The 26,684-nt window shown below is 37.7% G+C and overlaps 1 protein-coding gene across 1 annotated transcript; it reads left to right on the plus strand.

The window, feature by feature from the left end:
* Positions 1-18,493: 18,493 nt before the first annotated feature.
* Positions 18,494-20,078, plus strand: chst8 (carbohydrate (N-acetylgalactosamine 4-0) sulfotransferase 8). The gene has a single exon (XM_088004397.1). The coding sequence runs from the start codon at positions 18,656-18,658 to the stop codon at positions 19,670-19,672; it is 1,017 nt and encodes a 338-aa protein (XP_087860523.1). The 5' UTR covers positions 18,494-18,655; the 3' UTR covers positions 19,673-20,078.
* Positions 20,079-26,684: the final 6,606 nt, after the last annotated feature.

The following is a 26,684-nucleotide window of genomic DNA, read 5'->3' on the forward strand; positions in this document are numbered from 1 at the left end:
CAGCAGCAGTAGGCGGTCCCCAGTGAGGCAGAAACACACTAATGGATAATGACAGGATTTGACAGCAGGAGAGTGAGCTGAGTCACTCTGGGCATGCAGGCAATGAATAAAAGAATGGGAGCGCTGTCTGAATATCCTGCACTGAGTGGATTTCCTTTGATACCGTACCATTCCGGCGAGTCTCCCTTGGTAATCCTGCTCATTACACTGTGCTGCCCTTCTATTCTCAGACTGGCAGCAGCAGCCAGTATGAGAACAGAGCAAGAGGGATGAAGAGTCATTCTCACTGGCCAGCTAGCACTGTCACACAGGCTGTGCTCAGTAGTTGGATCATACTCTCATCTGCCTGATGACTTCCCAGCTGTCCTTCAAGCTAATCATTAAACACAGCGCCTTGTTAAAGTAACCATGCCCAGGGAACTTTTTTCACATTTAGTCACACTGCAACCACAAACTTCAATGTATTTTATTGGGATTAGTCGACCAATGAAAAGCAGTGTATAACTGAGTAATGGGGAAAAAGGATAAATGGTGTTTCTCCAAATAACAATCAGTAAGGTCAGAGCACAAAACCGCAAACCCGCCAGTTACAGGACAAACTCCCCAGTAAATAAACATATCAGGGGAAGTGTCTTGAAATGGGTCAAATTTCTTTAGCAGCAATAAGTTATAGTTGATTGGTTTGTGAATGGAGCTGATTTTTTAGAGACAGAGTGTTGATTTACTTTATTTTAATTGGGATATTGAAGTAAAGAAGCCTGGGTGCAGATCCCTACTTTTCAAATTTCCCTTCATTGTTGTGTTAAAATCCGAGATCCCAATATCGCGTTTGATTTTAATGAAATACATTAGTTTGTGGTTGCAATGAGACTAAATGTGTAAAAGTTAATTAACATGCATCGTGACTGCATGTCCTCCCAGAATGTCTAGAAAAGTCTGTTACAGCGAATTCAGTCCCAACAAAACCATCAGCACTCTCCAGCTCTGATCATTAGCTGTTTATTAGATCATCAGGTTTGTTCTCTTGCAGAGACAGAGACACAAACAGCAATGACAAAAGGCTACGTCTATTTTGTCTGATTAACCGACCTTTTTTTTTTTTTTTTTTTTTGCCTTGACAACTTGTGGAATCTGCTCCAGGAGCCTGTCGATTTCCTCCTGCTCCAGTTGGACATATTAAATGCTCAGCTCTCTTTGTCAGTGTCATATAAATGCTATTCCAATTATTCTGTACCCTCTCTGCTCGCTGTCAAATTACCAGCGCTGGAAGCAGAGCATGGCTTCCACTGCACCTCACTGGCATTTTCACTGACAGGGAGAAGAAAAGAGCCTGAGATAGCAGAACGAGGGAGGGCTCGGAGCTCAATGAGCTTTCTAAATGCTAAGGCTGGGTAGTCACACAGTCTCAGACCAAGATACTATTTTCAGCTTATATTCAAGCAGGAGTTTAGCTTAACATGTCCAGGCATTTAACACAGAAGAGGAAACAAAATTCCTCACAAACTGAATTCATGTTACATTTTTTTTATCGAGACAGACCAACAAACATGTAAAAAAGACGTGATTTTCAAGAGTTTTTTAAATAAATAAAATAAGCTACAAAAAGTGTGAACTGCATTTGAGGTCAAACCTTCCTCAATACTCAGTAGACAACTTTTATATCTGCGATGTCTCTGCCACCATTGCACGTCTAAGCAACACACATTTTGCTTGTTTTTCTACAAACTAGCTCAAGGTCTGTCAGAGAAGAAGGGCATTGATGAGCATCAATTTTAAAATCAGAATCTTGATTTGTTTTCAGTCCAAACTTTGGAAGGATGATTCCAACAAATTTCTATTTCTAAACCATTTCAGTGGCGCTCTGGAAGTGTTTTCTCTGTTGAACTTAAACCAAATCTCAAGTCTTTTGCAGCCTTTAATAAGTTGTGGGGGTTTTTACAGGTTGCTCTATATTTACCTCCAGCCATCTTCCTTTCACCTTAGGCCAGCTTCTATGTCCATACTGAAGAAAAACATCCTGACAGCATGTTTTGCAATGGCTAAAAAATTCATTCATTTTAGTCAAACCAGACAACCTTCACACGTTTTCTGTGTCCCCAACATAACTTGTGGCAAACAGTAAACAGGACTTATTACTTTACTTCAACAATGACTTCATTGCAATTTTTACCTAAAGGTCAGATTTATGAACAACTCTAGTGGTTGGGGTCACACATTCCCCAGACAAAGCTCTGAAGAGTGTTGCACAAGAGAACCTGGAATTTTTTTTTCAACCTATCTTTGCTTTAAACTTCTCCATATTATTTTCCTGGTCTTTTCTGCTGTGTTCCTTAGTTATTTTAATGCTGGTTCTTCACTAATGTTCTCTAATAACCTCTGAGACTGTTATAGAGTAGTTTTATTTACCCCAATATTAAATTAAAACACAGCTGGACTAATTAGGTGTCTTCTGAGGGGGATTGGTTGCACTGCATCTTATTTCCCGGTGGCAAAGTAAAGAGCTGAATAAATGTGCATGTCATATTCTTTAGATTTCTATTTAGAAAAAAAACAAAAATTCTACATTTCTTTCCGCTTTCCAGTTGGTTTATCATATAAAACCCTAATGAAACATGTTGGACTTTGAAGTTGTCAAGTGATAACATTTGAAAGCATCATTGCATGTATGAGTCAACCTCATGACAGGAAGGTATCATATGTGATCTCTGTACTTTTAAAAACTAAATCGTAAAGCAATCTGGAATGTCACTCGACTCAAAATCCTCAGTGTGCTAGAGGATTAAAGGGGTCTCTTTGTTCTCAAAAGAAGCAACATGTTAAAACTTTTGCATGGAGACATGCACTGATGAGGAACCAGTGTTGCAAGTTTTGCATCACATGGACTTTCCGAAATCTTCCCAAGCCTTCTCCTGTCACTCATTCGCTTGTTTCCTTTCAAAGAGCCCAGCAACACGCTGGCAGACAGCTGCATGTAAGCTTCAGCAAAAAAACAAGCTGTGTTTCTTAAATGACACTTCTGCTCTTGAGACCTTGGGGCAACAGCCACCTGATGTGTGCGTGAGTTATTTCAGGAATAAAGCGGTGTCAGTCACAGTGGCACCCTTTTTGCAACATTCGCAGTGGAGCACGCGCCCGCACACACGCACGCCGTCTCCTCATTAGTGCAGAGCTGCACTGGGGCTGAGTAAGTGCTGCTGCGTTTAGAAGTTCACACACATTTCTCTGTGTGTGTCAGAGCTCAGCAGCACAAAGCACTATGGGACTAAAGCTCTTTAGAAAAGTTTAATAAAAAAAAAAGTTTTATCATTATTTCTATTGTTACCACGCTTGAACAGAAACATGCTAAAAATATTCCAAAAGGAATTGTGTTATAAATGCTTTGGGTGTTTTGTGGTGTCGCGTCTTGCAGTTTTTTGTTCTTTTGGTAATTATCGTGTTGCCAAGTGACACGGAGGGCAGACGTACAAGCAAGAAAAAAAATTATAGGTTGGAATTTGGAGGCCAGAAGTGATGTACTGGTGTAGAGTCAGAAATAAAGAGAGAGAAGATAAGAGGCTTTGAGAAGGATAGAGTATAGGGCCAGCATCTGGAGGGGGAAAAATGATAATGGAAGGGATGGAGAGAAAAACAGAGGCGAGACCAGAGGCAAGTCAGAGCAAAACAGAAAAGGGCTTGAGGCTAATAAGAAGCTGCTATCAAGTCTCGAGTGGTCCTGCTTGTGTGGCGGCTGGAGCCACTGAGTTGAGCTGGCAGGAATAGTAAGGATGTAAAGCTTCAAGGCCACTCACAAAAAAAAAAAAAAGAAGAAAAAGAAGCTTCGCTCGGAGGCAGTAGCTGAACTGATCCGGCTATTTCTGCTCATGTTATTCCCAACACATAATATGAGCTCAGCTCATGACAGTTAATCAATCTGAGCCATTTACACATCCATGAAACCGCAATCAGCTTTTACTGTGAAGTTGTGATGCTGGGGAAGGGTTACACACCGATCACATTTTCATACAGGATTATGAACCTCGGGTTTTCCTCTAACTGTCTGCTCCTTGACAAGACTGACTGGGATATGATCGGCTCTGTGTCCCGAAAGTTGACCAGCGAACAAACGCATCTCTTTTTAAAATGCTAAAATGCACCAGTAGATCCAACTTATTACAATTATATAATGCTTTAAATGAACCTTAAGTGTAAATCAGGCTGAAGAGTGGCTAGAACTCATAGGATAATTTTATGCAAGCTTCATGATAAATCCTATTATGTCATGAAACTTTAGGGTTTAAAAAATTTTTTCTGTTTACAGTGTTATTAATTTTGTTTGTATTTTAACCTTATATTAGAAAACATTTATGTTTTATCAATTATCAACCAATATACAAAATATGTACTGAATGTGCTGAATATGCCTTTGATTTAATTCAGTCAACAAATTTAATGAAACCCACACGTACAAAAAACATGAAAGCAAATTGTAATATTCAGCAAGTTTACTGAAGTGCAAAAGACCTTTTTTTTGTAAAGCAAACTTTAATATCTCCCGTGAAAAAAGCTCTCTTGCATAGCTCAGGTGACATTTTGACTCTTTAATCAAAATCTGGAATGTCTTAAAACCTTAAAAGTTCAGATTTCTTCTTTAAACTGACTTTAAGTTCTTTCCAATTCTTTCCGATTTTCAGTTAGGTTCATTTAGGTTTGGTGAGTGACTAAACCATACTCGGTAGCTTTAATATCTTTCTTTAACTAGGTGTTCGGCAAAATTCTCCTGGTAGAAAATGTGTCCCTATTTCATCTGTGGATTCTAAGAAAGACGCTCCTGGAGCATTACTGCATTCATCCTCCATCAGTTAAGTGAAACCAGTCAGTACCTTAAGCTACAAAATAGCCTCTGACCACAGTGCTCTCACTTCCAAGTTTTACTGTTGCTTTGGGAGTTTTGTGGTGATATGCAGCTCCATTCCTCATCCAAACACATTGTGTGGAATGAAATTTACAGTTCAGTTTTTACTTCATCTGACCAGACTCAGTGTTCTACTGAGCTGACCAAATGTTCTGCAGTAAGCCCCAGATGCACCTCAACAGATTGCTTTTTTTTTTCATTGCAGCAGCAGTTTTGAATGAGCACACTAAGTGTGTTTGAAGATCATGTGGTCAAGTGCATTACTAAGTAAAAGAAAATAAAAGCAGATTTTCTAATTCAGACTCTTGCTGAAGCTCTCTCCGAGTCATCATTGGCTCTTAGGAAACTCTTCTGTTTCTAATTTTTTTTTTTTTTTTAAATCTTGCAAAGAGCACTTGGTTGTTGCTGGTTTATAGTCAGTCCATGTTTCTACTTCCAGAATGTGACTCCAGCTGTACTCAGTGGAGCATCTAGAAGTTAAGAAATGCATTTTCAACCAAAGCCATTACAACAACAGGCTTGAGAATGTCTTATCTTTTACTGTGATATCGAGAAACCTTTTGATTGACCTTTACTTTGGACTGGATATATTAATTTGAACCCCCAAAAAGTAATACAAAAATGTGTGTGTATTTTTAAATACAAATGCATTTCTGGTTTAGATGCTTTTTTGTAGCTCATTTTTGTGTTAAATATTTTCTTTTTCTTTTTAACTTTTTAACGTTTTTATTTTTCATTGAATTACTTTGGCTTTTAATGACATTTTTTCTGATTTCTTATTAATGTTAACATATAACACGTGTCACCATGCTTTTGCATAGGCTGGGGGAATACACTTCTTTATTAACATGTCGTGCTTTTAGATCATGTTTATCTTGTTTACAAATCCATCTTGGCATCGAGTAGCTGAATATATTTTCATAATAACTTCCAGCTGTATTGAAAAGTTAAAGTTCACAATGCATATTCTGATCTATTGAATTATATTTGAGCTAGTAAAATTCATGGCTCCAGAAGATCAAAACGCCAGAACCAAGACATGCGTAAAGTCTTACTTTGCATCTCATTTGAATTACAAATGTTACGATACTGAACAGCGCAACTATTGCCTTTAGTTTAAAGATGGTTGTTTTATTTGTTTCAAACGTAATGTTGAGTTCTCGCCCTCTTTCCGCTGTGACTGTAATGCACTGCTGTAAACCAGAGGTTTATAATGAAAGGAGATGCTCCAGGTGTCGCAGCATGTTGAAGCAATCCCCTAACTATTTACTTAGCATTCAGCCACGCTCCCTGTGCTTTACTCACATGTCTGGACTCATCAGTCCCAGCTGTAATCAGCAGTGTTCTGACAGGAAAACAGGGGGTGTCTGGAGGGACGTGAAGTTAACTCAAATGAGAGGCCAACGTAAACAGTGACAGGGCCAATTTCAGTTCCCAATCTCACTGCAAATGGAGGTGAACAGGGGAGCACCGGGACTTAACGAAGACATAGCACCATCTGATCACAACACCTCGGCTCGCCACCAGTGTGCCAGCGGGTCATGATAAAAGGATTTGGTCCTGACTTTAATCTAGAAGAAATGAAAGAAAAAGTTGGGTGAGGGGAAAAGACATAAAAGAGGTCATCAAACAATTTATTCAATCCCTTTTGAACAAAGCCAGTACACAACGCTTTGAGTGGCTCTTTGAAAATAAAAAAATAAAAAAATGAAGTACAGCACTGGGAAGTATCAATGGGGTTCTTTTTATTTGTTTGAAATATCAGGCAAAGTCAACATTTGTGCAGTAAAGGTCACCAGGCTGCTCTCAATCCAAAGGTAATTCATGGCCGGTGATAACAGCTGAACAGTTTTAAAGCAGACTTGATTCTCAATTGCATGATCTTGATTTAGGGATCTTCAAAGGTTTTTTTTTGTTGTTTTTTTGTTGTTGTCTTTTTTTTAGAGCAAATTTAGATGCTTTATCAGCAGTTTTCATTTTAGATTTTTATTTACATGTTTGGGCACTAAAAGAGCTGAACATGCAGGACACTTATTTAAAACCTTTGGAGGTACCGTTCGCTGTGTATTTATATTTGAATGTGACATTTGGTGGGGGATAGAGAAAATAAAGCTTTTGCTGATGCGAGCTCTTCTGGACATGATTGTCCCATAGAAGCAGGAAAGGGGGAAAGGAGAGGAATGTACAAGCAGAGTTCACAGTAACTCTGCTGCAATTTCATGTGTTCTGTATGTAAGGGCAACAGAGGTTATGCCAAGGGAAAATGAGCAGGGCAGAGCAATCAGCTGCACGGCTGTGCAAGCCAAAATGTGCTGGGCTTGCAGTGAAATCAAATTGTTTCCTATCACCTGACGTTCGCCTTTGGGGAATCAGAGGGAGATTTGTGGCTGCGTGTGGTACTTCATTTACAGATGAACCAAAGATGCCCCTGACAGTCCCGGTTAGTGTCAAGCATGTTTTGGTTGTTAGCAGCCAGTACTGTCGGTAGAGTGGAAAGGAAAGGAAGGAAATAAAATCCTGTGACATCCTGTGACACTTTGAAATGAAACATTGTTACGGTATAGGGAGGAATAAAAATATACGGAGAAAGTCGTGGGTCTGAATCCCAGCCTGATGTTTTCCTGGCTGCAGTTTGCATGTTCTCCCTGTGCATGTGTTGGTTCTTTCTGGGTACTCTGACTTCCTCCCATAGTCCAAAAACACTACTGTTATATTTATTGGTGTTTCCGAAATGCCTTTTGGAATGAGTTTATGTGTGTTTATAGTTGTTTGTGTTGCACTGTAATCGATTGACAAACTATCCAGGCTGTGATTTTCCTAAAATTTTGAAAGGGTTTTGTTTTCAATTGTATACAGAGATAGTGATGCGAGTGAAGTCAGTACTTCTAGGGAATCAGTTAGTAAGAGTAATGCTGAAATATGTCGTTGGGTGAAGATTTGGGCCCACTGTACGTTTCTCTAGATTGACAACACACCATGATGCTTTCCCTTCTGTCATCGTGGAAATTATTTGTCCTGTTAACAATTACAATTATTTAAAAAGAAATAAATAAAAACAGAATCTTAGTCATCTTCTTTGTCGTAAACTTGTGGTTGTCTCAGAAACTGTGTTCACTGACCTTATTCTTTAGCATTAGATCGTTATTTTTGCCATATAATGCTCCTATTAATGCTACATATAGAATCAATAACTCTTTTATGCTGAAAACGACTGTTTTTGAGTGCTGAGTAGGTGGGTGGAGGGTCATAATGAACTATTGTATTTTCCATTATTTCTAATGGAAAAAATGTTTTCAAGGAGAAACTTTTGTGATATAAACACCATATTTGAACAAATAAAATCAGTTCCAAGTAAAGAATTCAGTTCAGCAGGATCTTAAAGAAAGTCTCTAGTTTTGTTAAAGAGGTACAAGTAATATAGCAGTAATGTAATAATAAGAAATCTTATATTTTATTATTAATAAGAAATCTTATTATTACATTAGTTCAAAATGTATTCTTTGGTTTCTGTTTCCGCTCACCCTTCCAGGGTTGCAGCGGGGGCCTGGTGCCCATCTCCAGCAGTGATTGGGTGAAAGGCGGGGGCCAGGTTGCCAGTCCATCACTGGGCAACACTGATACACACAGGAAACAAAACCTTGCATTCACACACTTGGAGTGTTTAATCAATATAAAAGTTAATGTTTTTGGACTGTTCAAGGAACCTGGAGAGAACTCACTTATACACTGAGAGAGCATGCAACCTCCATGCAAAAACACTCCTGGTTGGGACTGAAAATGGACCTTATTTCTGTAACCAGCTGCACCACGGTGCAACCTTGACTTGTAGGGTTGCAGATATGCCAGTAAAGTGGTGTCTTTGCTTTCAAAAGTCTTTTCGTCAAGTACATTCACAGACTAGCTCTGCAATGCATATTTTCCACCTATATGCCTTGAGTTCTGCAGCCTCCAACACAGAACTGTGCCAATTAGAGCCTATAGCACCTCGTCTCAGCTGACATAATTCACTTAACCCTGAGCCTCCTGCTGACAGGCAGCATCTGTTTACACATCCATCATCATGCAGGCTGCCACTCACTGTCCTTCACATGGTGTTAAAACAAGGCGCCTCCCACCACACCCCCACGCACAGCTCTCTGACTCCCTGTTTCCATGGAAATCTGCCCTGAGAAGTCTGTGCATCTCTCAGCCCTGAAAGTTCCCCAAGTGGGATCCACTCGCAGAATACGTTGCTGTCAAAGAGTTGTCATAACAATAATCAGTGTCTTATTTGATCCCACATATAAGAGCTTCAGCAACTTCCAAGTTCATCGTTTTCCCCCCTGGGACGCACAAGCTACCTGTGTGAGAACGAAGTTTTCAATATGGTAAAGTCTAAATGTGGAAAACCTTTACAGATGGATGCCGTTACTCCAGCGAGGCAGTCTTCCTACACCTTCTGGACCACAATACATAAATACTTTCCTGAAGTGTCCTGATTCGGTTAGATTTAGTTTTTATGTCAACTCATATATCAATGTTGAAATGAGGTCTCTTTTAAAAACCTATTGAGCATTTTTTTTTTTTTTGCATATGTTCTCAACATGATTCTCCTACATGCAGTGCTGTAAAGTAGCATTTAGGAGTGATGATATAGTGATAATAGCAGTGGTGAACAGCTGTTCTTTCTTAGTGCGGTCTCACAGTTTCACTCCATATAGTCGTCTGCTGTGCTCAGCTCCCACCTCACTGATAGTTTGTATGTTTTAACCTTTGCTCTTCCACCGACAAGCATGAGCCAAACCATGTGTTATTTATGGTGCATGGATGGGACAATGATTTAACACAGTAGGTTATTTGGAGGAAGTGTCGTCTTTTTCATCCCTCTCTCCGCTAATGAAAGAGTACATTCCCGGTGATTTACGTTCAGTCCAAAGAAGCTGACCTTGAATTGTGGTCCTGAGCTCGGTCGGAGCCCACATGTGGCTTTATGAACGCTCTATATTTATTCATTTCACCACTCCTTTCAGTCCTTGTAAGCACGGCCATTCTTTCTTCTTGTTGCATTGCAGGAAAAGGAATTGTGTTGTTCGGAGTAGAATTTTAATGATGTGGTTTAGGCAGGAGAGCCGAAACAAAACGTCACGTTACCAGCATCGTTAGCATTTCCGTGCCACGTGATGATGTCTTCCAAAAGGTTTTCACTTCAAACATCTCCAGCACTTATAAATGTATTATGAAGTCATTGTAATAGTGCCTGCATTCATCTGCTTTTAAGGGCCACAGTCATTATTGACCTTCATTAGCCTCCATTAGTGAGCAGCAGGAAATGCAGCAGTGGGGCTGGAAGTCAAAAAGAAAAACGGCTCTAGCCATAAAATAGAAAACTCTCATTCTGCACATGAAATGACGCGGTGCATAATCATTTGGTCTAACTGAGACCAGGCAAACAAATATACAAAATGTTGGATTTGTGAAAAATATCAAAACCACATGGTAATTCAGCAGATAACTTTCAGTAAATATGTTTCATTTTCCGGATATGAGTAGAGGAAGCCACACATTTGGATAAACCCATTCAGTTTCAACTAAAGAGGAATAAGACTACAGTACATAACACCATTACAAGAAAAACATATTCAACCAATCTGAATAAAAATTCAAGAATATCAGAATTAAAAAAGAAAACTTTTATTTAAAAACAGGTAAGAATGCAGCTATTAAGTCAGTCACAACTCTTTGTTGAGTTGCACTGCTGCATCACTACCTACTTTAATTCCTTGTCATCTATTTATCAAAACACTAAACCCAGAGAGATCACTTAATGTATGAGGAGTACAATAGTAAATAGGCTTTTCATGGCCTGGGATTTGCATTTAAGAATTCAAATGCTGCATTTAGCAATGTGGATGTTTTCAAATCTAATCCTTGGATCCTGTAATTGTTTTAGTCAGTTTTTCAGTCAGCAATCATATGTGATTGATTTGGAAAGGTGCCACGTTTTCTTTGTTTTTCTTGTTTTGGCTCATTTGCCGCTCATTGTCAGTGATTCAATTAAAAACATGTTGATTCATTCTGAGCCAAACTTGTGTTTTGTGTCAGTAACATTGTCTCAAACCTTCCGAGCCTGACTTCACACACTAGTCCTCTGATGAGATCCAAAACAATTTTCAGATGGCCGGCGTTTGGTCTTTGGAGAGCCTCCTTTAATCTCAAATCACTGCCTGCCCACTCGTCACCTCCCTTTCCCCGGCAGCTGCTCTCTCCTGCCCAGTCCTAAAGGAATTTAGCACCAGCTAAAACCTTGTTTTATCTCTTACCACAACAACTTAAAACATCAATGGAGCGGAGCTCAAAGCCTAATACCTTCACTCTCAAGCGCTTTTCCTCTGATAAACCTCACTAGCACGCCCGTGCCTTGTATTCCTACAAAGAGTCAAGTGGAGGAGGATCGGTTTTGCAGAGTGCAGGTGTGGGTGGTTTCAGGGAGAGAAGGGGAGTGCAGCTGGTTGGGGTCAGGCTCGCTCAGTGTGCTGAATGACTAATGAAAGGTTTATGGTGGCGCAGCATGACTGCCTAGTCTGAATAGTGGGCTGGAGGAAGACACGCCTTGTCTGGTTTCTAGCTCCCTCCTGGACTGTCTCTGCTTAAAAACGAGGATTTAACAAGTTCTCGCCAAACATGGGGTCACAAGCCTTCTCTTAACAAGCTCATTATTTCACATTGTTTTTGTCCTTTGCTCCTCCTCAGAGGCTGTGGCAGGGAAAAAAAATAATGTTTGATGTATGTGTCTGTAAGGGAGCTGAATAAGGATGTTTGAGAGGAACGAGCGCTAATGGATCCGCTAATGATGTGCCCCTTGCTTATGTGGATCCTTGCAGTAATGCTGGGCTGTGTATGAATATTCAGAGGCTTTTGTCTCGCAAAGAGAAGTGGCTGCTCAAGGTTGTTTTGAAGGGCAACAGTGGGACATGACTCAGAACTTGAATTTGCTTTTTAATCACCTTCTATCATCAAATTCACAGAGTATTTTGAAAACAAAACCAACAGCATTTATTTTTGTATTCATTAAGTGAAAAACTGTTTTAATGTGGATTTTTTTTTGTAACTGCATTAAATGCAAAGCTATCAAATCTATTCAATTAAGTTTGTTTTTATAGTGCCAATTCACAAAGCACCTAATCTCCAAGCGCTTTGCCAAAGAAAGAAGTCAAATCAAAATAAAGTCTCAGTGTCAAGAGATAAAATCAAAGTTTTAATAGATGAACTTTTTATATTAGTAAAGCACATGAGTGGCTCCATGAAGTTTTGTAGTCAAGATGGGAGCCACTCAATATATTGGGTATTTATTTAGGTATCCAATAAAAAGACAAAAAAATTATTTAACAAAGTTGAAGTTTGTTGGTATTAAACATTAACTGATCTGGTGTGGTTAGAAAACATTATTTTTGAAAGGTTGTATCTGTCGTATTAAGTCCTATTTCTGCATTTTTGTATGTGGCTCCTTTTAAGTATCGATAAGTTGAAAATGAAATGAAAGTAAATCCCATCATGCTTTAAACACAATTTGAATTTAATTGAATCATGATAAATATTCCTATTTAACAAGTTGTTTTTATATTGGCATGCATGTATGTCAGAATAACGAAAAGCATTCAGTTAGAACAATATAATTTTTGCAAAAGAATATTTTGCATCTGCATATGTGTATGTGAATTTATAGACCTTTTTTGTTTCACTCGCTGTGAAGTTTCCCTTCTGAACAATTTATTACTCTTTCACTGCACAGCGGTGAAAATCAATAGCATAGTTATACTGAGTAGAATTGAGTGAGTGTGAAATTGCAGTCAAACGGAAACTATTAGCTTCACCAAGTGGATACCACAGAGAAAAAAATGATATTTACAAATCCCCTTGAAATTCAGTTTACGTAGTTGTATTAGCTGCTTCATTCATGCTTTGTGACGAAACAAATCCACCTGATGAAATATACTTTTGGGTTCCTGTTTTGAGAGTGAACTGGTCTTTCAGAGCCAGCATTAACTGCTCTGTTTTCAAGGTTTGATTTATCGAATGAAATCCAACTGTGTCAGACTTATTTCCAAAAATGATTTGAACAGTATAGCAACAAATGTAACAGTTGCAGACCCAGTGTTAATCTGTGTTCCTCGAGACGTTTTTATTCAGCTTGTTCCCTTTTTAAAATAAGAATGATTTAAAAATGTAAATTATTAAGGTATCATTATCCTATAATCAAGATCAAAAGTTTAAAGCACATTCACTTCTCATGGGCATGGATGTCATAATGATTTAGGGCTTTATTGATGCTTTCAGGAGGGGGGGCTTATTACATAACCAACAAAAACAATAGAAAGTAAACACTGCACAGACAGACACAGGCTTAACTTTTAAGCATAATATATAAAATTCTGATAAGAAATAAGACAATTATTGAACTATCTTAGCCAAACGACACAATGCAGGTTTTGAGGAGGCTTTGCATTGGGCTTTTGAACTTAACACTATTTCTGTGATGTACTCACCCATTTTGTCCAGCATGGCACAAAGTGGGGCGGGGGGAGAAGAATGACTACTATCACATTTACCACAAGTTTAATCACTTGAAACCAACCAGTGTAAATGAGCTTTAGTAATTCTTATGATGGGACTGGTGAAATATTTAAGTAGAATTAGGCTAGAACTCAGAAGATGACAATCAATGCTTTGCATGTGGTTTTGCTACAACTTGCTTTGGCAAGTTCATCCACAAAATAGGGGAATTGTATGTGTTTGAGCCAGAGGATGTAAATCTATATCTCTAACTAAAGGAGAAAATCACATCATTCTTTTTCAAATTCATTGAATTGGTTTGTTATATTATAATAATAATAATAATAATAATAATAATAATAATAATAATAATAATAATTAGTATTATTATTAGTAGTATTAATAATAATAATAATTATTATTATTATTATTATTATTATTATTATTATTATTATTATTATTATTATTATTATTATTCCATCCTGATAAGAAAATATATTTCTAATGTATTATTTAAAATACCACAATATGACATGTATCTCCCAAATAAATGGACTTAAGCTTCCAGACAGCAATGTATATGATTTCTATATAAAAATATTAAAGTCTTTAAAGTTTATACTTGGATTAAGATGTAGAAACTATCAAAGAGAATTCCCAATCTCTCTTAAAACTTGGAAAAGGGGCGAGACAGCACATTTTATTAAAAACCAGTTAAATCCATGGAGATTTCAATTACCACTTTAATGGCAGGCTCAAGTTCAATACCCATGCATGTTTTAAACGCTGTTCCTGTTCGTGACTACAATGGACTCCATCAGTTCATAACAGCAGACGCATAAAAAAAAAAAAAAAGCTGCTATCGCTGCTCTCTAATGTGCTTCCCAGGCGATGGTATCTTGGTTGTGATAAATATTCATGGATTGCATGTGTGGCGATGTAAATTGAAATGAAAAATTCACATCCCACATGTACCGCCAGATAGGGCTCGGCGATTAAATAATACACCGCACATCCAAACAAGATCAGACGATGATGTCAAAGGCCGTCAACTCAGACCACAACTCCTTTTTTTATCTTTTTTTTTTTCTGTACTGCTCGTTCAAAAGAATGAAGACAAAGACTCAACACACATTGCCACGCAGCAACAGCAAGCTTGGTGGTGCATAGTAATCTAAAACAACACTGAACCAAAGCAACATATTTTATTCCCACCCCACTGAGGCGTGTCTAAGTTTGAGTTAGGGTTGTGCACATCTCATCACTTAAGGGAGGTTTGTGGCCTGCGTCAACAGACCCCCTCTCCTAAACCCCCCTCATGCAGGTTCCTATCACTTCCACCCTCAAATTGGAAGTGACAAGCCACTCAGGCAGAGGTGTCTTCAACCCCCCTCCCCACCTTCCCTGCCCAAATCAACAGCCATGCAGCCCCACTCAGAGCTGTCAGTTTGATTACATATCAGCATGATGGGAGAACCTTAGGAAAGAAGATGTCCAGCAGGAGACGGACCACTAAACACATCGTCTGTCCTTCTGCAGCGCATCTGCCAATACACATCGCACCTGTCCCAAAAACAACACGAAACTCTTTTCTACGTCTCCATTGCTCTCCCACTGTCCTCCAGAAATTTATCAAGCTGCCTCTTCCTCCACTCTGTTCAGTAAATTACATCTTTTCCCATTTTCTTACAAATCCATTCGATTCTCCACGTTCAGTCACTATCCTTTTTTCAATTTTTTATTTTTCTTTCTCCACATTGAGCACAACTAAGTTTCCTTGCTTGTGCAAGTTCATTCCTAACACAGCATATTCAGCTACCTATATTTTACCTGTGTAATGATCAGGCTGTCATATTTTAATATGATTTAAAAGGAGCGATGTGAAGTAATGGGAAGTACTTAATTATTGGAGTTTATGAACTCTCAACTTTGCATGGGCCAGTGAGAGAAATTCACAGTAATATAATAATGAATGAAAGTATCATACATCACTGTGCATGCATAAAATGTAGTGTAACATTAAGAACACAATAATTGTACTTGTTTTTTGTACATTTATGTCCACTTCTCCAAAAACATTTTCACATTGATTATTGCAGTGGTAATAATGTAAGACAAATGATAATTATAAAAACAAAAAAAACACATAATACCATTTAAATTTAGAAGTGGTTTCCAAGTAAAGACACTTACAGTATGTTTCAGAATTTTCTTCAGTTTCAAATGGCAATAGATGATTCTCCCCTTCCTGGTTTCAGGAAATATAAATATTTTCAAACCATGAAATTAGTATTTCTATTTAGTGAGGGGGAAAAAAGAGTTAGGCAGTTTACAGGCAGTGCACAATGCTGCATTGTTGTATGCAACATATAACAGAAAAAACTGTATAACTGAACATTTTAGAGGTTTTGTACATGTAAATGTTTATAATCTTGGTAAAGCTTGACGCCGGTGTCTGGGCCCATCTCTTAATTGTTTAGCATATGGATAAGAATACTTAACATCTGACATTTTTGTCATTTTTTTTTCTTTGTGTCTCACCAGGAATGAGCTCCCCACAGCAGTCCAAAGAGGTACGTAATGACTCTGTTTCTCCCAGCACACAGTCACGCAGGTTTCTTGTGACTTGTTATCTATTGGAGGGGAAAAAAAGTGATTGTCAGCCTTGTACCTCTCAGCGAGTCTGATAACATCTGTGTCGAGACGCTGACCCTACACTGTCCCTGCAGTCGCTTTACTGAGTAGACAATCCCACTTTACCAAGGGCAGGTTCCTTTCTTTCAGTTTTTTTCTCACACAATAGGAGTTGTTTTTTTAGTCCTTTCATCTATGCAGCATCAACACGAAGGATTTGATCAGTTTTATAATGTTTCTAGCAAACAGAAAAATACGACAATAACTATGGAGAGTACAATTCCTGATTTTACATAGAGTCTTTAAGATGATGCAATAAATACTTTTCAGACAGATCTGTACTTTAAAACTAATTCCTAAATATTTAGATTGTTGCATAGTTACTTTGATAAATTAAATCTTTGCTCTCCTTAATAACTGTGTTTCTTAAAAGGTGCATGCAGCCATCTTCATCTATTTTTAAGTATAGGATTTTACTAAATCACCAGTGTCATTAAAGAAATAGAGCGGCTACATTTGGCACTGTTGGGTCGACTGCTTGCATTTAGCCTCTAAAGTATAAAGTTTATCCTTTTCAGGGAAAAGAAATACTCAACTTAATTACAACTCAAAACTTAATAAGTAGCAGCAAACACAATCACATTTCCAAGATTGCTGTTCAGGCTTGTGCTTTGGAGGAAGGGTCGTTCTTCCCTCGTGAAACTTATTCAGCTCAGAGATGTTCTCTCAATGTGTGGTGCTTTATTGTTTTGCCTCTGCATGATCCACATCAACAGAGGATTTGTTGTCAGTTTTTAAACTGAGAAAATATTACTTTGTTTAGGTTCATCGTTCTGTCTCAGGCTGACAGACAGTAACAAAAACATTATTTTCTGAGATACCCTTTATAAATATGTCCTCCTTTCTCCACTGTCAGTTTAGGGTGTTTGTGATGAACATAGATTGTGATACATCTGGCTGCTGCACAGAACTTCTTGCTTTTGTGATTTGGCACCAGCTTGTCTGTCATTATGGCCGATAAAATGTGTTGGATTTGGGCAACACATTTGAACACCTCTAAAGTCATTAACTATTAATTAAACCAGTATTCAAAGCAAAAGTCAACCAAATTCATTGGAACCTTATTTTATTCTTTATTATCTCTATGTTTACTTGGTAAATTTAGTTCTTTTGTGACTTTTTATCAACACACAAACTTCTCCAGGTTTTTTCCTGAGGTGTTGTCACCGTGGTATTTGTTCACTAATATTCTCTAACAAGCATGTTTGGTCTTTAAGATGCATTCTTTATTTTAGTGTTGTCCAAACCTTTTGCAAAATCGGTAAGTTGAAAAGCATTCGGATGCCATTTTTCTCCAGCTTAGAACACAAAAATTATTTTATTTTTAATTTTCATATTTCTTCTTGCTTTTACCTATTTCAATCCAACTAAGTATTGCAGATGTTTGGCTTAATAAAAGGAAGTCATATTGTTTTCCAACTTTTTGGGGTTTTTTTCTTGTTTTAGTTTGTTGTGTAAAAAGTCAAACTACTTACTATAATATTTAAAAAGACATCAAGAAATATGGTTGACTAAAGAAACATCATTCCCATTTGCTGGTGGGCCTAATTTGTGCCATTCTTGTACTGCGGTCAGGGGCCACACAAAAATATCCCAAGGGCCCCATTTTGAACAACCTTGTTTCATAATATGCTGACTTGTCCTCTGCTCTTCTAATAAAAACAACAACATATTAGATATCACATTAAGTAAACGGTTGGCATGATGATTGATCCTTTGAGCCACATGCAGTTAAGTGTTCAGGTAGTTCACCAGTAAGAGAGAGAAAGTATGTTTTACTTGCAGACGATTCATCAAGTAGGTGTTATGGGCTCTCAGCTGACCCTTGCCTTCTCCTTTTTCTGCTGTGTTCATCAGCAGCAAGGAGACTTGCAGCACAGAAAAGCCTAAAGAAAGGGGATTTTGCACCATAGCTTTCTGTGTCTAGCTTGACTTGCACATTAAACAGACAGGGAGGAAACACTCCCTATTTTTCTCCCTTTACATGTCCCTGCAGATGAAAGAATCTGGCCTTTTAAGTCAGAAAGATGAGCACCGGAGATTTATGATGGCCCTGTCACCTTGTCTGTAGTAAAACTAAAATTATACATCTAGTCCATTGGCTTAATGATGTCATTACAGCATTTAATTGAAATAAAATGTCAGAATGTGTGATGGCCTTAGCCGTCGTCTGATGATAATCAGGCAGTAGATGATTCTAATTTACATTCCCCATTTAGTGTTTATAAGACATTTATATGATGTTACAGCTCCGTTTATTGATAGGTCACGGATTACATTGAGCTCTATGTGACATTTGCAGTTCACAAAGTTATACCTTTGCTTAAGCAGTGGTAAAACAGCACCATCAAGTGACCAATTTGAGAATAAAACCTTCTCTCTTTTTTTTCAGACAAGCACACTCTTGCATGCTTATTCCCATTTTTAGCACAAAGTGTATTTTTGTGTTTCGTCTCACATGTCTGCTGCTTTTTCATTCCTTCTGTGTTGTCATTGTTTGATCAGGGCCTCCAAGCTGCAGAAGCCAACCCCGTCTCCCCAATGCAACACCCAAACGTTGAGGAGAGCAAACAGAAAGCTACCACTGTCTCTCAGGAGCAGGATATAGGCACCCCTCAAATCACCAAGAGACAACGCAAACTACTGAAAACAAGTCCTCAGATCACCCACAGCAAAAATGTCTCCCTAACATCTCTTCCTAGTTTTTCTGCAGAAGGGAGCCGGAGTAACCTCTCAAGTATCTTAGAAGCTCGGAAGCAAGTGATGAAGAATATGTGTGCAAAATATAAAAGCGGCATCTCAAGGACGATCACACCAGATCATGTGAAATACATATATGTGGAGGAGAAATACAAAGTATTGTATTGTGAGGTGCCCAAATCAGGCTGCTCCAACTGGAAGAGGACCCTTATAGTGTTGTCGGGCAAGGCGTCCAACCCGGACAGCCTTAATCATGAACAGGTACACTATGGTGGGTACCTCAAGACACTGAACAGATTCAACCAAAAAGAAATAATGCACCGTCTCCAAACCTATAAAAAATTTATGTTTGTCCGTGAGCCCCTGGATAGGGTTGTGTCAGCATACAGGGACAAGTTTGAGAATCCCAATGACTACTACCACAATCTGTTTGGAAAACCCATCATATCAAAATACAGGGTGGCCCCATCTGCAGAAGCCCTTAAAACTGGCAATGGGGTCACATTCAAAGAGTTTGTGCAGTACTTGCTGGATGGCCACCGACCGGTGGGAATGGACATCCACTGGGAGCAAATGAACAAGCTCTGCCACCCTTGTCTCATAGACTACGACCTGATCGGCAAGTTTGAGAACATGGGGGAGGAGTCCAACTTCCTGCTGCGAATGATCGGAGCACCGGACAGCCTCAAACTACCTAGTTTTAAAGACAGGAATCCAAAAGACGTGCGGACCTCTAAAGAGATCACGGAAAGATACTTTTCCCAGGTCAGCTTGATGGAGAGACAGAGAGCGTACGATTTCTACTACATGGACTATCTGATGTTCAACTACTCCAAGCCTTTTAATGATCTTTACTAGTCTATCACATGCCATGGATCTTTAATCAGTAACATTCCACATCTACATCTCTACCATGGTTTTAATCCTAACACAAATAACAACAATTCATGCGCATCATTTGGTTCTTTGGACCCAAGCAGAGACCAAATATTTGGATTTAACAAAACCTTATTTTTCTTGGGGGGGTTTTCACCACAAATATATTTAGTATTTAAGTTGTATTAAATTGTCCAACTAGTCAGTGATTTAAATAAATGTGTAAACACAAACACAGTGATAGAGTTAATAGACTTTAATCTTAGCGTGAGTCAAGTCGGCGTTGTAATAGATGTAAGGGAGAGATGGGCAACAATATTTACAGTGAAAAGGGTTAAACAAGTGTTAATATCAGATAAAGAGAACCTGAGTAAAAAAAAAATAGAAAGCAGTTTTTAAATGAAGATTTCATTTAGTAAGGTTCTAAAGGCATCCAAACCAACATGGACCTTCAGCGGAATAGTAATCACTGCTCTTGTTAAATCATGAATTGATTGTGCTGCACCCACAGCTGATTAATTATATTTATAACAAACACTTGTTGGCTGCTTTTTGGCTTACTTTTGCAGTTAATTCATGATTTGAAAAGGATTTTAATTACTTTTTCATATATGGCCAGGTTGGTTTGAACAACTTTATTTCTGGCTTGTTTTTCCTCAGTTAATATTTTCTCTGATATTAGAATTAGTTTGACAAGCAGAGACATTTGAATGTGTCAAAAAAGCTATGTAACTTTGAATTACTACTATTTAATTCTTGGGGGAGAAATAAAGTTTCATTCCTATTGGCCTCTTGAAAATCAACTTCTTTTATTTTGAAATTTGAAATGTTTTTTCCATTTATTATGTGACTTACAGTAGGTCAGCCATCAGTATACCTCTGTGTATGAGTTCTAATGCAGATCATTTGTGTAAATGGCTTTACTAATATAAACTATAACAAACTTATACTCTTAATATTAAGAGTAAAAAAAAAAAAACTTTAAAATGTGTCAAATGCTGCCCGCTTGAAAGCTGTGTGCACTTATTGTAGCATTTTTATACTTCTAACACAAACATAATGTATATGTAGTCTAACTCATAACTGTGCTGTGGGTCCACCGTCACCAGAGGTTGTTTCTGGAGGTTGTTGGCGTAAATGCAAGGCATCTCTATATTTGCAAGGTAAAAGTTGTTGTTGCCAGTATCCCTGTATGTTGGTGGTGCTGACTTGCCAGTCAATCAAATCCCTCAAAATGAAGTGAGCAGCATGCTGTTGTTATGCAGACAAAAACAGTTGCAGTTGATTTCAGAAATGTGTTCCTTGAAATATTGGACAAGGAAAAGATTGTGGCCAGACTTCTCCATCAGCCGCGCTAAATATCTCCTGAACAGCTTTCACTTCCAGATCTCACGCCGTCCGTAGCCCTATTTATATGTATCACATGTAATCTTCACTACTGTACAGGCTTCTTTCTGACTCTACTGGGTAGAATTGTATAATGGGCATTCAGATGACTATATATTTTTCTATGTATTTCTAAAATCCATGTGAATATATATACAAAAAAAGATATACTTAGTGCTTCTTGGTGAAAGTACGTTTAACTCTATTTGATGTCATTTATCTCTCTTTGAGTAATACTAGTGTAGAGTGTTGTGTCACTGAAGAGTTTCTTTCCAAAGCTGAATATCCACCAGCAGAAAACCTTTCTGAAGACGTAGGAACAAATTGAGCACACAAGATTCTGCACAGGTGAAATTGTAACAGTTGGTGGTTTAAGGTGCGTTTCCACTGCAGGAACCTTTTCCAGGAAGCAAAGTTGTTGGGGTTTTTTTTACCTTGGTTTCCACTTCAGAAACAAGGGCCAAATCAGATAACCAAGGCAGAAATATATGCAAAAGCTGTTCTGATAGAGGTGGGGGGAAAAAACTGATGGGCTTTGAGCTGTGGGTGCAAAATATTTTTTACAGGTTGAACACCTTAACCTTTTCACAGTTAATTTGAAATAATGAGACAAGAGTAATTATTAATGGTGTTTGAAACCATAAAAGTCCACTTGCTCTTGTAGAGAATCATGTTAACATTCAAACATTAATGAAATCATCTAAGCTTGGTGGTTAGATGAATAAATTAAATGAACCACAGACTTCTACTTTCAGCCATCTGTGGAAATTGGAGAGTAACATTTGTGTGAAAGCAGATTTTTAGACATTTTAACTGTCAATGTTACAATACTATACCACATTTATATATTGAGATGCATTAACATTGAAGCTGGTGCAGCCTTTGTGTCCTCTTAATGGAGTCTTTAAGTTTTAAAATTCAGTGGATTTTTTTTTTCCTTTTTCCTTTTCTCTCCTTTGATTCACAACAAAATCTGCCAAAGTAAAAGTTGCAGTTATAACTTTAAAATTGAAATGACTCTATGTAAACCATAAAGAGTGATCACAATATCCGTTATTGTTGTCATTGTCAAAAATAATAGCTTTTATTGTTCGGATTTGAATCAGCACAGCTCACATGAAATCCATTTTAGTCTCTCATTTCCACAAAGTTTGAAGTGGTGGTACTTGGTTTTAACTGATATGAACCGATCTGATCTCCTGTTGAAGTGGGCAAATATCTGCGCCTCAGCATCAGTGGACATAGTTTGTGAGTGACCACAGACAAAATGCACATAAAATGCAAGGATGAAAAAAAAATGTTTCCAGGAAATTAAGTCCCTCTGGAATAATTCTGGGTCTCATTGTGGAAACGCACCTTTAGAGAAGAAAGCATCCTATTCTGTAAAAAAAAAAAAAGGATATATAAAAGTTTGGAAATAAGCTCTTTGATTATTTAAACTCTGATGCTTGATGAGCTTAATTCTGCCTCATAACACATCTTGGCTCCTGACATTTTGTAACCCCAAATTAGTTGTGTGTGTGTTTAGTGGATGGCACTGAATGAGGTTTTTAGCTCCTCGACACAAAAATGCATCTTTCACCCCTATGAAAGTGTATATTATAGAAACACTGCTGGAATACACTGGAGCTGCACTATCATGTCCATGGTAATACACCACTGATATATTCCTCACACAGAATGCAACTTTCAGGACATAAAAGTGTGTTCTGTTTGGACTCAAAAGTCAGATTTTCCAAAGTCGGCCATCATCAAGGAACCTACCAGGTTCAGTATCTTATACAGCTTGTGAAATCTGCAGATGCTATTGATAACACTTTCTACACTTTATAACCAGTTGCACTTAGGGTGATGTAAGATATCTATTAGTAAAAGTGTTCCTTTTAGTGGTTTTAAACACTTAAGATGGAGAGAAATGCATTGTTATTGTCTTGTATTGCTAACAGTAGGTAGCAACACAGCAACTAGTAAATCCTGCTGGTTTTCCGAATCAGTGCGACATCATTCCCAGATCCAAGCTCCAACTTCTTAGACAAACAGAACGCAGCATAAGACTTACTTTTAGTCGTTGTTGTTATTTGTCTCTATTTGATACAGGTCACACTACTTAAATGTGCACTAACAGTCTCACTCATGCATACTTGCACTTTGTAATCAGTTGCTAAATTACATTTTAACTGTAGAATTAAGCATGGCTTTAAAATTAAGTGAAAAAAATTACAATTGTTCAGTCTGTTGGCTCACTGTGAACCTTCACTCTGACTAGTCGCTGAAATGAAGGTTGAGGTCTCTAAATTACCATTTACTTTGATTTAGTTTTAGCTTGCAGGTTGAATTGAGGGGGGAAATGACTGAATTGCTGACACACAAGACAATAACTTCAAGGTAACAATTTGATATGACGTAACTAAAATATATTTATGTTTTTGCTCCTATTAGAACCTAATTAATCATTATTCCGCTTTGCGCTTTTGCTCTCTTGAAATGTTTGTGTTGAAAAATGAAAAATGAGGAAATGAATTTGTCTGTTGAATACAATAAATTATAATTCATAAAATCTATGCCACACATTATAACAGGCTTCATGAAAACAGTGTCACCAGAACAATACAGACTTTAACTGGTGTTAATTATATGAACATTTTGTTGAGACGTACTTGGCTTCATTGCCAGGTTCTACCTATTGTTGAGGTTTTGGGTAAACTGTCCTTTTTGCCAAGCTGTTGCCAAAGCAGTTATTGCAAAGTGTTGTGACACTGTTGTGTTGAGGTTACTGGGGACAAATTTATCATGAGCATAACTACAGTAACAAGTGAATGTATAACCTATTCTTGGTGCAAATGTGTGAAACTGATTATCTTAAGCCCTTTGCCTTATTTTTACACTGCCTATCTAATGGTGTATTTCAGGAAGACCTTTTTCAGGTGGTTATTTCTGGCTGATGAGTGTCTACTAATAAAACTGTCTTTTAGCATATTCACTGTGTTTTCATTCTTTTATTTTCTCACTAGATTATGCAAAGTCAAGATTTGTTTCAGGACGATGCATTCTGACAGATTTTATGTGTAATACTGCTGTGTATTCCTCTGACAGAACTTGTCTAGCATAACTGATAGGAAAGAAAAGTTTTAGACTTTTCAGAGACATAAACCTTTCCTTTGGGATTATCTACGATTAGATTGTAAGGTAATAGGTCTGCAGGGGAGAGTAAGATGTTCATCTCCCCACCAACACCCTCCAGCTCCTTTTGGTGGACTCCATGTTGTTCGTAAGCCAGAAGGGATCTTTCCCCTGAATGCTGGGTTTCCCTCAGGGTCTCCTCCTCTGTGTGGGACGTACCTGAAAACTCTGAAATGTTATCTTTCCGGGGGGGCTCTTATTCAGATACACTAATCACCTCAACGATTTTCTTTTGAGGTAAAGAAGAGGTTCACATCTTACCTGTCCTCCTGAATAACAGAGCTCTTCACTCCGAGTCAAACACTGAACACAGACACCATAATTTTATACGCTTGTCTTCGGGATCCTGTTCTGTCATAATCCAAATTAGGGCTGTTGTAAAAGAATATTTTAGTAATCGAGTACTCTATAGAGTATTTTTATGATTAATTGAGGAATCAGATTTCTCTCTCTCAGAGCTATGCTAGTGGTCTCTCTCTCTCTCTCTCTCTCTCTCTCTCTCTATATATATATATATATATATATATATATATATATATATATATATATATATATATATATATGCTGAGAGAAAGAGAGAGAGAGAGACCGCGTCCGACAGCAGAAATGCTGTCGTAGTCCAACCATATGCCATGCTATTTGCCCCCAAATCCTGACAAAACACCTCACAATTCAACATCACACTGCTACATAATAAAACATAATTTAATAAAGCTTAGAGGCAGATGAATTTTCCTCGAGGAATTTTAATAATCAAGGTACTCAAATAATTTGAGGAATCGTTTCAGCTCTAATACAAATCCCATGACCACAGGTAAGGCTTGGAACATTAACAAACCAGCAAATCAAGATATCTTTTATTTTTACAAAAGCTACATACTGCAGCTTTAACTCATTGAGATCCTGTCTGGGAACAGTTCATATCCTGCCACAACTATGACAAGAGGCAGCCATGGGGGATTCAATCCATACCAAGAAGGTCACAGCTTTTGCTTTTGTAATGCAAAGCTCAAAAATCATTTATAAGCATTACAAGCAGCTGAAACTCCTAAACTCCGCAAAAAGCCCCAGATAACACAGATAAAAGAAAACTCATGCATGGACAGTCATACTCCCCTCCCTACCACTCTGCAAGGATAAGCAGGTATAGAAAAGGTCTGGATGGGCCGGTGACTGGTGCCAAGGTTAAAAATTAATTCATAAATAAAAAACAGCTAAACTTTCAAAATCTCTAAAATATTCAGTTATACATTTTTTGTTACTTTGGTTACATATTTTCAAATCAGCTTAGAAACCCAGAAAATTCAAACATAAAAAAATGTATGTAAAAGTACAGTTGTAATAAAACATTTAGTGGGATACAGTTTAAACTGTGAACAGATTTCGCAGAAAGTAAGAGAGCACCTTCTTTCAAAACAAAGAAGGTGAAATTAATTTGTGTTTTATTAGACTATACATGAAAATTGTTGTCATTTGAGGGTTTTTTTTCTGTGATTCCTGAAAGCAAAATGCTAACAAGAGTTTTGTGGACAAAAAACATGCCTATTTTTCTTCTACACTTTCATCTTTGTTTATGAGGCCTTAGAGAAATTATCAGACCTGAAGCGACTTGTTTCTTGAATTTTATTCTCCCTCTGCCCTTATCTCTCTTGCCAATGTGTGGAGGAATACCCCTGTATGGGATTCATCAGCTTTTCTTGTTCTGGTAGTATATTCTTTCTTTAGAATTAATTTATTTTGTAAAGAAATATAAGGCTTTAATTTAATGGAATTTTTTCACATTGTGGTATGCCATGCTGACTGTTCTAACTTTCATTTACTACTTAGCTTAAAAAAAGATCATCTACAAATAAAAGTTATGTAATCAGTTTTCATATTTTATTTGCATTATTAACATTCAGTTTTACCATTGTTTAAATCATGCAAACCATTATGTTGCAGATACTGCTGGCTACTGCATCCTTTTTTGCCTGAATAAAATAAGGATGTGGTAGGAAAAGCAAACAAACCTCAAGCAAGTCAAATACATCTATTTAAACAATCTGAACATTTGTTTTGAAAATGAAGAAAATTTGTAATTTTTTTTAAAATAATTGTTAACATTCTAAATTTTGGTCACACAGTTTAACCACTTTGTCTAGTGTTGGGCTTTGTTTATAATGTTTAGGTTGTTACCGTATTTTTCGGACTATACATTCCCCCACGCTTTGAACTATGCAGTTTATGACCCGGTGCGGTTTTTCTGTGGATTTTTCTTCAACCACCAGGGGGCTCTTTAGCAGGAAGCAAATCATTGGGAGTCAAAATTGGAAATCAAAGAAGAAAGTGCTAATTTTCTTTTGAAGCACATGCTAGCAGCAGGCACGACTGAGAAATGTTTTGAAGCTCATACCCTCTCATCATGGAAACCACACGAAGAAGTTCATAT

Source organism: Poecilia mexicana, unplaced genomic scaffold, assembly GCF_051168715.1.
Source record: "Poecilia mexicana isolate PSO_F unplaced genomic scaffold, ASM5116871v1 scaffold_3, whole genome shotgun sequence".
Lineage (NCBI taxonomy): Eukaryota > Metazoa > Chordata > Actinopteri > Cyprinodontiformes > Poeciliidae > Poecilia > Poecilia mexicana.

Coding starts and splice junctions, on each gene's coding strand:
- chst8 (XM_088004397.1), top strand. CDS start 18,656: ATGCAACACCCAAACGTTGAGGAGAGCAAACAGAAAGCTACCACTGTC.